The sequence below is a fragment of the Ochotona princeps genome, chromosome 1, assembly GCF_030435755.1.
Source record: "Ochotona princeps isolate mOchPri1 chromosome 1, mOchPri1.hap1, whole genome shotgun sequence".
In the NCBI taxonomy this organism is placed as follows: Eukaryota; Metazoa; Chordata; class Mammalia; order Lagomorpha; family Ochotonidae; genus Ochotona; species Ochotona princeps.
The window spans coordinates 46,273,632-46,286,196 of record NC_080832.1 but is presented as its reverse complement, the minus strand read 5'-3'; the positions used below and the strand labels follow the sequence as shown (position 1 = coordinate 46,286,196).

Below are 12,565 nucleotides of genomic sequence, written 5' to 3'. Positions count from 1 at the left end.
AAGCATTGGGACCCTACACCCACATGGGAGACCTGGAAGAGGTTCCGGGCTCCTGGCTTCGGACTGGCTCACCTTCAACAGTTGTGACCACCTGGGGAGTGAATCAACAGACAGAAGATCTTCCTCTGTCTCCCCTCTTCTCTGCACATTCAACTTTTCAATTTAAAAAAACAAACAAACAAACTCTGGCTTCTGACTCCAGCTTACTGCCAATGCAGACCACGGAGAAGTAGGCTATGGTCCAGGGAGTTGGGTTCCTACTACTCACGTAGAGATCTTGACTCTGTTCCTCACTTTTGGTTTCAACACAATAGCATCCTTTGTAGGTGTGTGGGAAGTTAATCAGAAGATGGAAGCTCTTGCCCTCTCAAACAAGCATTTTTCAAAAGACAACAGATTTGTATCCCACAGTCTATTTTGTGTCTTCAGTTGCAGGAAGTTAACACCATACAGCAAAACAAGAACATGGGACTTCCTTTGATCCTTCTACCAGCTGAAATTGTGCCAAGAAACAAGAATAATTCTGGTGTGGGTAAGCAGATGGAATAGGGTCAGATATAAGGAGTAAAAGAAAATGACCACAGAGACCTAAGTAGCAATTAGAACACCTTCTGCCTGCCATGTTGTTGCCAGATGATTGCCTATCAGCTCAGAGCCCCCTCTCCTATGCCTGGCACATCATGTTGGAGCTAGACTATGTGAAAATTCATCCTTCACCACTGGAAGGTGCTGTCAGAACTGCAAAAAATGGAAGATTATTTTTTGACTCTTGTGTGCCTTTTCTTGGTTTCCTCACTCTGTGAATGGTAATGGCAGTGTATGGAATTTAAAGCAGCCCTTCCTTCTAATTTGTCGGTTCAGATCATGGTTATCTCAATGCTGGTCTCAGCATAGCAAACCCTGGTTGGAGACTTCCTGTTTGCAAATTTTGGCTTGGAGTTCTCTGTGTATTAGCCTGGCAAAGCATGACTTCCTACATCATCCACAGTCTGTAATTACTCTTCTCTGACAAAATTTGAACACTAGTCTTGAGAAGAGAAACACACTTCAAAATGTATTCCTTTTTGGGTCTCTCTTAGCCCTATATTATTTTGCTTAGTTAATATTTCTTTTTGCTCTTTTTCTCCTTCTTCTTCTATTCTTTCTTTATTTTCTCCTACTCCTTCCTTCTTCTGTTTTCCCTCTTTTCTGCCTCTTCTTTCTCTAATCCTTCTTCTTTTTTAAAGATTTATTTTATTTAAAGGTAGAGTTACAGAGAGAGGAGAAAGAGAAGTCTTCCACTGCTGGTTCACTTCTCAAATGGACAAAATGGCTGGAGATGAGCTGAAGCCAGGAGCTTCAGGAATTTGAGTCATCCTCTGATGCTTTCCCAGGTTATAAGCAGGAAGCTGGATTGGTAGTGAGGCAGCCAGGACTCGAACCTGTGCCCATTTCTGCTAGTGATGCAGAAAGAAGCATAGCCTACTATACAGGGTACTGATCCCTTCTGTTTTTTCCTCTTCCTTTTCTTTTTCCTCTATTTTTCTTTCCTCCCCTTTTCTCTCCCCCCTTTATTCTCTTTCTCTTTTTTCTCTTCCTCTGTTTCCTTCCTTCCTTCCCTCCTTCCTTCTTTTTCTCTACTTACCTCTTTTTTTTCATGACCTTCTTTGCTGAAATCACAGTATGTTATCTGTCTCCTGATTGGACACTCACAGATCTGCCTTTCAAGCTATAGCCATCTTTTTGAAAATGTCTAACTCATTGGATTTGTATGTCCATACTTACATGTCCAATCAATGTTTCCAAATAAAAGTCTGTATTGAAGACTGAAATTCTATGACTGTGGTCTCCATTTCAAAATGATTCTAGAATTTTGATTCTTAGTGTTTGAATTTCTCAAATAGATTTGGCCATAGAAATCCTGAACAGAGAATTTTTAAAAATAGGACTGGTGTGATTTAAAGGACATGACTGGTATGATTTGCTGGAATCCTTCTATGTAGTGCCAATTCTAGTCTAAATGGATCATTTATATAAATAGTTATTTAATAAAAATGCTTTGTCATTAAGTGTTTGTGGATATGTATATACATACATATGTGACTAAAATAAATGGAAGGACATACATGTCTGTAAATGAGCTTAATTCTCTAGCATTCATTACTGCCACTGAGATCAGCTGTGCTAAACTCTACTACAAATTACAAACTTTCATCTATGGCAACTACAATTTTTTTCTTAGGAAAACTCTGTTGTGTTTCCTGAACTCATTGAGCTGAGAAAAAATATATGTGCACTTTTATTTTAGATACTTTCTAGTCTATGAAAAAGACACTCTTGCCCTTTGCTTTCTCTCTACAGAGCTATTGTCTCCTAGTTCTATCCTCCTCTTCTAAAAGCCCTGTTTCCTTCCTCTGAATCATTCTCAGTTCAGCAAAAATGGCTTTTACAAGTGGCCATGATGTCACCCATTTCAGACGCATTCTGACACAGATTAAGGGCCATACTTTAGTTAGGTACCCACCCACAGATGTTATGCTTGTAATTAGCAGCTTTCATTAAAAGGTCTGGCCTTTGGCAGCATTATCTCATTAGCGCTTGTAAATTCTTCACACAGAAGTAGGTGTCAAATGTCACAGAATCAGTTTTACAGAAAATGAGGGCCAAGGCCCAGGAAGCTCCTGCTGTCCTGCGCTGCCCTCCGAGCATAGCAGAGGAGCTGAGCCGAGAGGCTATCCATTGTGTTTGGCCACTCTCTCAGAAGACCATGGACTTAACTGGACCACCATCATCATCCTTCCTAAGTAGCGAGCACCTGTACTCCATGAATTCCACTTAACTTCTAATCTTTGTCCTGGGTCCAGAGATGGAAAGAGAGAAACAGAAGGCCTCCAAGCTCTTTTTGCCATCTTGGAGCCTCTCTGGAGGCCTCGTGGGGACAAGACTTCTAAAAACAAGTACTGTTGCAAGACTGTGGTGCAGGACATTTTTTTGGTTGGTAAAGTGAGGTCTCCCAAATTAAACTGAGCACACAGCTCTTCCTAAAGTTAAAAGTGTTAATGCCTGAGACGGAACTGAATTCTGCTTAGCAGAGAGATGTACTTACCTGTTGAAATCCAAGAACAGCACAGTGATTGCTAACAGTAAACCCAGCAGCACCTGAGTAATGTGCGACGGGGTAACTTGTGCTCATGTAAACAGAGGCATAGCTCATTCCAAATCCCAACGCAACCTTCCTGTGAGGCCACTATGGAACCTGTGTGACACCGTACCCTTCAAGGATTTAAACTACTGCATAGGTAATAAATAATAATAGATTTGTTCTCTTGTAAACGAAGGAAGAAAAATAAAGAATGAGTGAATTGAAGGAAGGAAGCATAAAAGAAAGGATGGGCCTTTGAAAAGAGCTGACTGAACAAAAAAAAGGTATGTTCACATAAGTTAGTAAAAGTATCCAAAGACCAAAGGAAGGAACAGGCCTTCTGAACTTTCACTTCACTTTGCATTCCAGACCTCTGGGAGAGGAGCATTTCAGGCTTCACTTATGATCCTGAAGTTTCTTGCTCTCTGTACTTTGGTTTTTTCCGTAGGACAGGTTAGCTATCACAAGAACTCTGACAAACCCTTTTTCAACAGGCCTTGCAGTGCAAATTCTGCCATCTAGTGGTCTGAAAGAAATCCAGCGACAGAGGCCCAAACATTGATGAAAGTAATTGCCAGTCAACCTGTCGTTTTACATACAAAATGAGATAACAGGTTAATTCTAAAGTCGACTTCTTGCAACATTAAAAACGATTCAGCTTTTAGGGCTTGTTTATTTTCAATTTGTTCGAAAGACAGAGATCTTCATTTTGTTGGTTCACTCTGCAGACACTAACAGCCTGATGTGGGTCAGGTTAAAGGCCAGAGCTCAATCCAGGTTTTCCATGTGGGTGGCAGGGACCAAGTATTTACCCAATCAGCTGCTGTCTCACGGGTTGTGGATTACCAGGAAGCTGAGTGGGAAGCAGAGGTGGGACTCGAAACCAGACATCCTAACAAGTGGATGTGGGCGTCCCAAGTGGTGTTTAGTCTCTTCCTCAAATGCCTGCACCTCTATCAATTTTTAAAATATGCTTTTATCATATCCAAGTTTACTCTTAGTGGTAATTAGCTCAGAATGCAACTACAGATATTAAATAATATGTGTTAAATAAGATTTATTAACATTGCTAGCAGCATTTTTAGCATGATATTGAAAAACTTAATACAGGAATCTCTTCATCAAAATTCAAAGTAATTTCCACCTATTATCTATGTTTCCCCTACAAGAACTTTGTGAAGCAAAAAATGCATCCATCATTAGCCCATTTTATGGGTGCCATTATTGAGAATGATGTAGTCACTTGATATATGAGTCTTTCCTGTCTCTTATACACTGGATTCTTCTTCAATCTTTTCTTTTCAATCTAGTGTATAGAAACAGTGTTGTCCTTTTTCATTGCAAGGTAAAGTGCACTTCTTCCCCAAGAAGGGTTATCTGAGCAGGGTTACCAGTACAGCACCTCCAGGCCAGTGCTGAAGACCACCTGTCTTTCCAAGGGGCCTGAACAAAAGATTCTTGTCACCTCTTCCCTTCTTTTTTCCTTTCCTCTTTTTCCCTTTCTGTCCTTTTTGTTAAAAATAAATTTTTGTTGAATATTATCAAGTAACGAGTCCAATGTTGGGCCCCAAATAAACATATTCTTCATGTTGGCCTACTTACTTTGGCTTTCAGCTTTGTATCTCCCTGTAACTAATAAGTCACCAAGGATACACTGGTTGAAGACCACAGGTAACAAGAACATTTGATGGAGACTTCCATTGTCTTAGCCTCTTCTGGGATTAATGATTGGGGACCATTTCTTACTATGTATTTTGAAGCTCACAATATATGTAAAAGTAATTGCTTGTGCTGACTTTGTTTCTACTGGAGAACCCCAGTTTCCTTTTATTTTTATGATTAAAATGTATTTTATATTACAGGAAGACTGGGACCTGATAAACAAAAGGCCCAGGGGATCTGCCAACTAGAAAAATCAACATAACCCAATCATTTCCATTTATGTATTTCAACTGTTCACTTTCCATTACTACCTATCTTTCAGTGGTTGGTATTATTGTATTGTAGTGGGTTAAGCTGCCACTTGCAACACTGGCATCCCATATGGGCAACAATTCAAGTCCCTGCTGCATCACTTCCAATCCAGCTCCTTACTAACGTCCTGATAAAAGCAGCAGATCATTCAAGTGCTAAGACCCCAGCACCCATGTGAAAGATCTGCGTGAAACTCCCAATTCATGGCTTCAGCATGACCCAGCCCTGGCCATTGAGATCACTTAGGAGGGTGAACCTTACTAGTTGGAAGACCTCTATCTCTGTATCCCCCTCTCCTGCTGTAACTCAGCCTTTCAAATAAATAAATAAATCTTTTTAAAAAATTGGTTTGGTAAAAAATTTATTTTTCAAACAACTTCTGTAAATATTGAAAGGATTTTCTTACTTTTTTTTTTAACCTACTTAGAGCTAGGATAAAAGTCATTGCCTAAGATTGGAGGACACCTGCCTCCAATTCCAACCTTATAACTCACCAGTCGTGAAATAATAAAAGCAGTAAAACAAATGAGTGGAAAAATCTTTCATTTGGATTATGCTTTTTTCATACATACTATTATTTAATTTTCATAACCTTATTTTGCTATCCATTTTCTTATCCATCTACTTTAGAGGGTTACTGTGACAATTAAAGAATAAAAGACATTTAAAACCAGAAAACACTAATGAGTGATATCCTACCATTCACATGAGAGTCAGTTTGGCCATGTTTAACTATGTAACAGATCAGAGAAAAAGAATGCAACTGACTTAATTGGTTAATTGTGTCAATCTGGAGGCAACATACCAAGTTCTCCTAAATATCTCAAACCCGATTGTGCTTTCTCCCATAAATTAAAAACACTAAGTAAACAACTAGATGCTTTCAGATTAAAGAAATATTGGCTACAGATCTATTTCCCAATTGAGTAAGAAATCTGAGCTAGTCCTGGACGATTCCAAGTTGTTTCTCGTCTATCAGGGCAGTCAAACATCTTAGAGTGGACGCAGTTACCGGAAGCTGTATTTTCCCCTGGGGACCTGCTCCTCTGGGAATGACTACATAGCATTCTCTGACAGTGCCAAAGACTATTCCCTTCGTTCCAAAGGAAACAGCTACAGGAAGAAATTGATTTGGAACACAAACATTAAAATGTTACTTTATTATACTCTTCTTTTGTTTACTTTCCCCGGGATATTTTCCTCACAGTGAGGCATATTCTCCACACACATCATGTGGTCAGGAAAATCTATAGATACTCAAATGCCTGAAAGCATTTCCCTTTCGGTTCACAGTGCTTTACGTGCAGAAATAAAATGCTTTTCAATCACAACCGCCTCTCTCAGCATCTGATGCCAGGCACAGATGGAACCCGTCCAATCACAGTAGAAAATCCTCAAGCTCAGAAAGAATCAAAGATTTTCAAAACATTCTGTCAGAGTAAAAAAATGCACTTACCTGGGCAATTATGTCAGCAATTTCTGAATAACTGTGGCAGCGTCTCACACAGGATCGAGCCAGAAAGTCTTCTATCAGCCTTGTTCCAATGCCGTAACCCCTGTGGATCAAGAAGAGCACTGTCTGAAAACAATGCCTGACTAATTAGCAAAGTCTGTCAGCTGAAGAATTGTTCCATATGTTCAGCATTTGCACAAGCAGATAACAAACTAAACCCAAAGTGACAACCTTTGGAAGTGGGCAGACTGCCAAAGCCGAGAAAGAGTATCTGATCCACATAATAGTCATCTGGCTAGAAAAGAGATTGAATTAAATCTAATTTTGCTAATCAAAAATAAAGAAGACAGGTATCCATAGCCTAGTGTTTCCCATGGGTAATCAGCTTTCTCATCATTTGCCATGGACAAAACCGAATGACAGTGTAGCTAACTTCTCTGCCCTAGGTGTGATATCTGATGCTCATTCTCTGAGCACGGTTATCACAGAGGAAATGCAGGCATTGTCAGGATGGGCTTTAGATAGAGGGGGGAAGAAGGGAATAGAGAAGTCACTGTTCTGTTGGCAGTAAAGGTTTCAGCAGCTAGGACTTTGTTGTTTACAGGGGAAAAAAAGTCAAGTCCAGAAAACTTATGTGTCATTACAGAAACACCCAAACTATAGCAGGTGGGGGAAGATAAACACATCACCCAGTAACTCCACTAATTAGAAAAGTTTAAGCTGTACCTGAAGCACAGTTCTGCAAGCCTTTTTCTGAGATACAGTAACAATGCCTTACTCTCGCTTCTCAGTAGAAACTACTAAAGAAATCCTATCTGCAGCCCCCCAATATCTCACTCTTTGATTAGTCTGTTGAAACATTGACTAGCTAACACTCAATTAGCTAACCAGAGATGGCTTTTTAAGTCAAATAAACCTATTTTCTTTGTTTTCCACTACTATTCTACAAACAATGCAAATTTAACACCAGTAAACTAAGATGAGGTAAATATTAGAAATGCTGTTAGACACTTCAGCGTGATCAAGTATAAAATAACTTTAATAGCTTCCATAGCTAAAGAAAGTCATGGGACGAAGTAGCTGGCAAAGTCAAAAGTGAAGGAGTGTGAAGTTTTATGTTTATGCTCCTCACCACTTTAGATGAAATGCAAAATAATAAATTAGCAAATACATAAATAGCAAAAATATTTTCCTAAGAGGAAAAAGGTGACTAAGCTCCTAGAAAGGGAAGAAAACATAGTCAAAAAGAGAGAAAATATAAAAAAGATTTTCATGTTTTTTTCAGCATTCTAGCTGAAAACACAATGAACCTTTCTAAAAAGCTTTTAAAAACCAGACAAAATTTCCTCTTCAAACTGCTTAAGTCGTACATATTTTCCAGTCATTGTTAAAGTCAGGATCCATAATTAAGAGGTTCAAAAATATTGACAGGTATTTTATTTTTGTTTGGCAGTAATCTGATGATCATATAATTATTTTGAGAAAATTAAAGGATTGAATTTGTGTAGGAGGGATCTTCATTAACAAAGATAAGGAGATGGGTTTTATTTAAACAGGAAGGAGTGGACTTTCATATCTAATGTTTTTAAGAAGGCAAGAACAGTAACAGTGAAAAAGAAAATTCAAACACAAAAAAAGTTCTACATGAAAAAAGAAATTTCCTTTAACCTGTGCAATCTGCTCCCAGTCTTCCTCCTAAGTAATTCTTCCCATATTTCTCCACATAGTGTTTAACCTATGTTTCTATGACAAGGGAGTCATGTTAGAATAAAAAACCTCCTGAAGAGTCAAACTAGATATTTCACCATATTTCTGAAAGAACAATTTACAATTTCAGTTTTACTTCATCCGTTGCTTGAAAATGGCTGGCAAAGAAATGATTTCAACTAAAAGGCAAACATTTCACACTTCATCTTCATGGCACAAGAAATTCCTTCCTATTTGTGCTATCAAGCTAAATGGCAGTTGTAAGCAAGGATGTTCAGGTGTCAGATGGGAGTCACTGAAGTGGAAGAAGAGTCAGTGAAGCCAGCAGAGGTGGGAAAATGCAGATGACATTAACAAACAGCAGACATCATACAAGGATGAAAGACTCCTACTTGCATTTTGTCTAAATATTTGTTCACATCTTCATCTTTTTCATAATCCTTACACAGTTGGGCAACCAGAGCTCCATAGGTGAGGACAAAGAGATCTTTGTTCTGCAGAAAAACAGATAATTTTATGTTACAAGCCAAGTTACAACAACATACTACTATATTTGTTTTCAAATAAAATGTTTGGCAGCAGCATTAGACAACATGCCTAACTTTATTCATCATTTTATTATTGCAACAATTCTCACTTTTGAGAACAAACTTAAATCATGTAAGTACAAAAACATCTTTCTATGCATTTGCTTACATAATTTGTGACATTTTTATGAAGGAAGGATTTAAAATAAAAAAGATTCCAGTGGAAAGGTAGATTTACAGAGAGAAGTAGAGACAGAGAAAGATCTTCAGTCTGCTGGTTCAATCCCCAAATGATGCAATAACCAGAGCTGAGTTTATCCGAAGCCAGGAGCTAGAAACCAGGAGCCAGGAGCTTCTTCGAGTCCTGCATGCGGGTGCAAATTCCCCAGGGTATTTTAAAAGAAAAAAAAAAAGGACAAAATGACTCAAAAAATAAAACATGGGCTCCCATGAAATATATAATTTGATTCATAAGTTGTCCTTGTGTATAGGTTTATATCATAACAAATACGTTTCTTCAGTGTGGTAGAATATTTTTCATTACTAATTACATTTTGAATAGATAAAAATTTATATATATGTAGCATATTTGAAATATTTTATATGGAACAATCTAAATTAAAATGCCATTAATGTATGTGCATTATATGTATTAGTTAATATTGTATAAAGTACACTAAGTATACTTTTTTTTTAAAGATTTTTTTTATTGTTATTGGAAAGCCGGATACACAAAGAGGAGGAGAGACAGAGAGGAAGATCTTCCATCTGATGTTTCACTCCCCAAGTGAGCCGCAACGGGCCGGTGCGCGCCGATCCGAAGCCGGGACCAGGAACCTCTTCCAGTCTCCCACGCGGGTGCAGGTCCCAAAGCTTTGGGCCGTCCTCAACTGCTTTCCCAGGCCACAAGCAGGGAGCTGGATGGGAAGTGGAGCTGCCGGGATTAGAACCAGCGCCCATATGGGATCCCGGGGCTTTCAAGGCGAGGACTTTAGCCACTAGGCCACGCTGCCGGGCCCACTAAGTATACTTTTAACATAGGAAAACAATGAGTTTAGTAATTTTAACATAATTTTAACATAGGAAAACAATGAGTTTGGTAGTATGTTTATTAGAAAACAGGATTTAACACAAGTAAAGTGAATAAAAAAATACTGTTGCACAAAATGTTGAGAGTTACCATGTTTTAATTTTAATTATTTTCTTATCTAAATCTTCTGAGAACCAAGCCACTCATAAGAAATATCTACAAATTATAACTGAATCATCTGCCAACACATAAGGTTGGCACTACTATGTGCCAATTCCCTGGCAGGAAATAAGCAAAAATATATGGTGGGGTGGAGGGAAATGCAGGAAAATGGAGAGAATAATAGTAATAATGTGTTTATTACCACTGAAAATAAAACAAAAGAATTTGATAAGACAGAGAAGAGAAGAAAAAAAACTCACACCCAACTCACATGACACTCTTCCCAATTTGTGATTAAGGGCAAAGTAAAGGAAAAGCTTCTCTCTCTTTCACTCTGGTAGGTACTATATTTTAAACATATTTTTATTTGCAATTGACTTTTAAGGCACATGAATCCTCATTTTCACATTCTCTTTCATGGCCGTGAACTGTGCCTTGAACTATACGTCCATCTGAGTCTCAGATTCCTAACCTAGATGCTGGAAAAGGCCAATGTAATTTTATCTTCATTGTTTTCATAATAGTAAGCAACCATGATTTTCTTGTGTGAAAAATATGAAACTATCAGTTATTTCAGAAGACCTTGAATAAATGAAGATAAAAATGTTTTGACATATCAATTGATTCAGGGACAATGTGACCTAACTAATACATATATTACATTTAAAAACCCTAAAGAAAAATAAAGCAACATGCCAGAGGGTGCATCTGTAGGCATTTGCAACTGGGGTGTGCCTGTTAGTCACAGTAGTTCTAAGTGCCCAAGCCTGAAATTACTTAATTATACCAAATGCCCATCAGCTAAAATAATTAACATGACTTTACACTTAACCATGACTTTTCACATCTGAAACTCCTCAAAGGTTGGAACTATAATAAGAGAAAATTAAAGAAAAATATCCTAATCAAATCTGCAATAATTAGGTTTTAAAAATATATTTGGATTTGGAGTGTATGAGCACTTACCAAAATTACAACAATGAATATTTACATTTAAGACTAAAACATGTATTTTTAAAGGCAGTTCTAAATATTTAGTAAAGTGATCGATTTCTGTGGTTTTCAACATAATAAATCATACTTGTTTAATTCATGAAATACGAAATTTTAAAAAACTGGTTAGTCTATTCATATTTTCTGTAAGACACAAAAGTTTGAAGCTTTTATAAGTACCATCAGTCAAAAAAGTCACCTTTAAATTTAATTTGAGCTGATTTTCTATGAACAGTATGTAAGCTATCATTGATACTGCTCCCTGAGGTGCCATCTGCTTAACTCCAGGAAACACACCCTTTGCTCCGCCGAAAACTTCTACTTCTAATATCACTTCAAAATAAGTCAGAAATCATTACAATTCAAAACAATTTTCTCCAGAAAGGTATCTTACTATTTTATGGTATTCCGGTCTTCTCTGTGGAGGGCGAGACATAATGCTTGATAGATGCGGAGTGTGGCCTTCAGCTTTTTTGCCTGTGCCTCAGAGATGTAGCAGCCTTTGTTTTGTTGTTGCAGGTTCTTTCTTTGAGACAGGAGAGCTGCTTCTGCACTCTATTGCTTTTGCACTTGGTAGAAATAAAGAGGGGAAAAAATGGGAACAGAGCTGTCTTGTCCTAGAACTTGCCACCAATCAGGTAAGTGCTTCACTTGTGAGGAAAAGGCCATATTCCAAAGCCGTGAAGTCAGACCAGAAGTACTGAGATACTAAAAATTCTTTAGCCCAAGGGAGTTCAAGAGTGGTGTTTTGTTCTCATGCCAACGCATTGTTGTAAAATCACAAACAGAAACCTTTGCAATCCGAGATGGATCTAAATGCTAGCATTATTCAGTCTTGTATTGATTGTTATATGAATCAGTGATGGGCTCAGCAATCCATTGGCATTAAATACTGAGTTCAGACCTGATCAACTTCAATGGGTATCAGATATTTTCCAAAACATAAAACCCTGTCTTATATGCTTATAATACTTAGGTTTATCCCGTAAACATTTCTGGGTTTTTTTTATGTTTTTGTGTCTGTTTTTTTTTTTTTTCATAATCAGCAGTCAGCAATCTTAAAGAGAGGCAGAATGAATGATATTTTGTAAGAATTTCTCAAGATGGGTGTTGTACTCTTTAATAATGCATGATGCCTCTGGGAGAGACAGCAAGCCCTTAACTTCCTTTCAATAGTGCCTACTGAAGTGTTAGGTATTGAAGATTCTATTTATGCAGAAATGTAGATATTTAAAGTTCCCAGAAGAGATCCCTCTTTCTTGACAAGTGCAAGTTGCAGAAGCTTAAAATCAATCCTGAAATAGAAGCACTGAATTCTGTTTAAGATAGTGGTTTCCTGAGGTAATTAGTCCTGTTTGTTCTGTCAAGTTCTTGCTCTAAAGTGACAGACTAGGGAATACAGTGAAAGAGTGTGCTATAGTGTGCTCGCTTCGGCAGCACATATATTAAAAAAAAAAAAAAAAAAGAGTGTGCTATAGTTTCGAGAATCAAAGAAATCAAAGAGACCTGGGAAGGTTCAAGCTAAATTGCAGCGCCACCAATTACTGCCTGTGTGGCCCTGGGCAAGCCATTTTATTGTTCTGTGTCTCAATTTCCAC

General features: G+C 37.9%; 1 protein-coding gene across 1 annotated transcript in view; it reads right to left on the bottom strand.

The window, feature by feature from the left end:
* The window catches only part of TRAPPC3L (trafficking protein particle complex subunit 3L), a 39,326-nt gene extending 27,923 nt beyond the window's left edge, over positions 1-11,403 (bottom strand). Inside the window, exons 1-3 of the mRNA XM_004580303.4 lie at positions 11,362-11,403; positions 8,652-8,749; positions 6,552-6,651 (exon numbers count right to left, since the gene is read on the bottom strand). Of these exons, the coding sequence (XP_004580360.1) occupies positions 6,552-6,651; positions 8,652-8,749; positions 11,362-11,403 (240 nt within the window). The remainder of the gene's footprint in view (positions 1-6,551; positions 6,652-8,651; positions 8,750-11,361) is intronic.
* Positions 11,404-12,565: the final 1,162 nt, after the last annotated feature.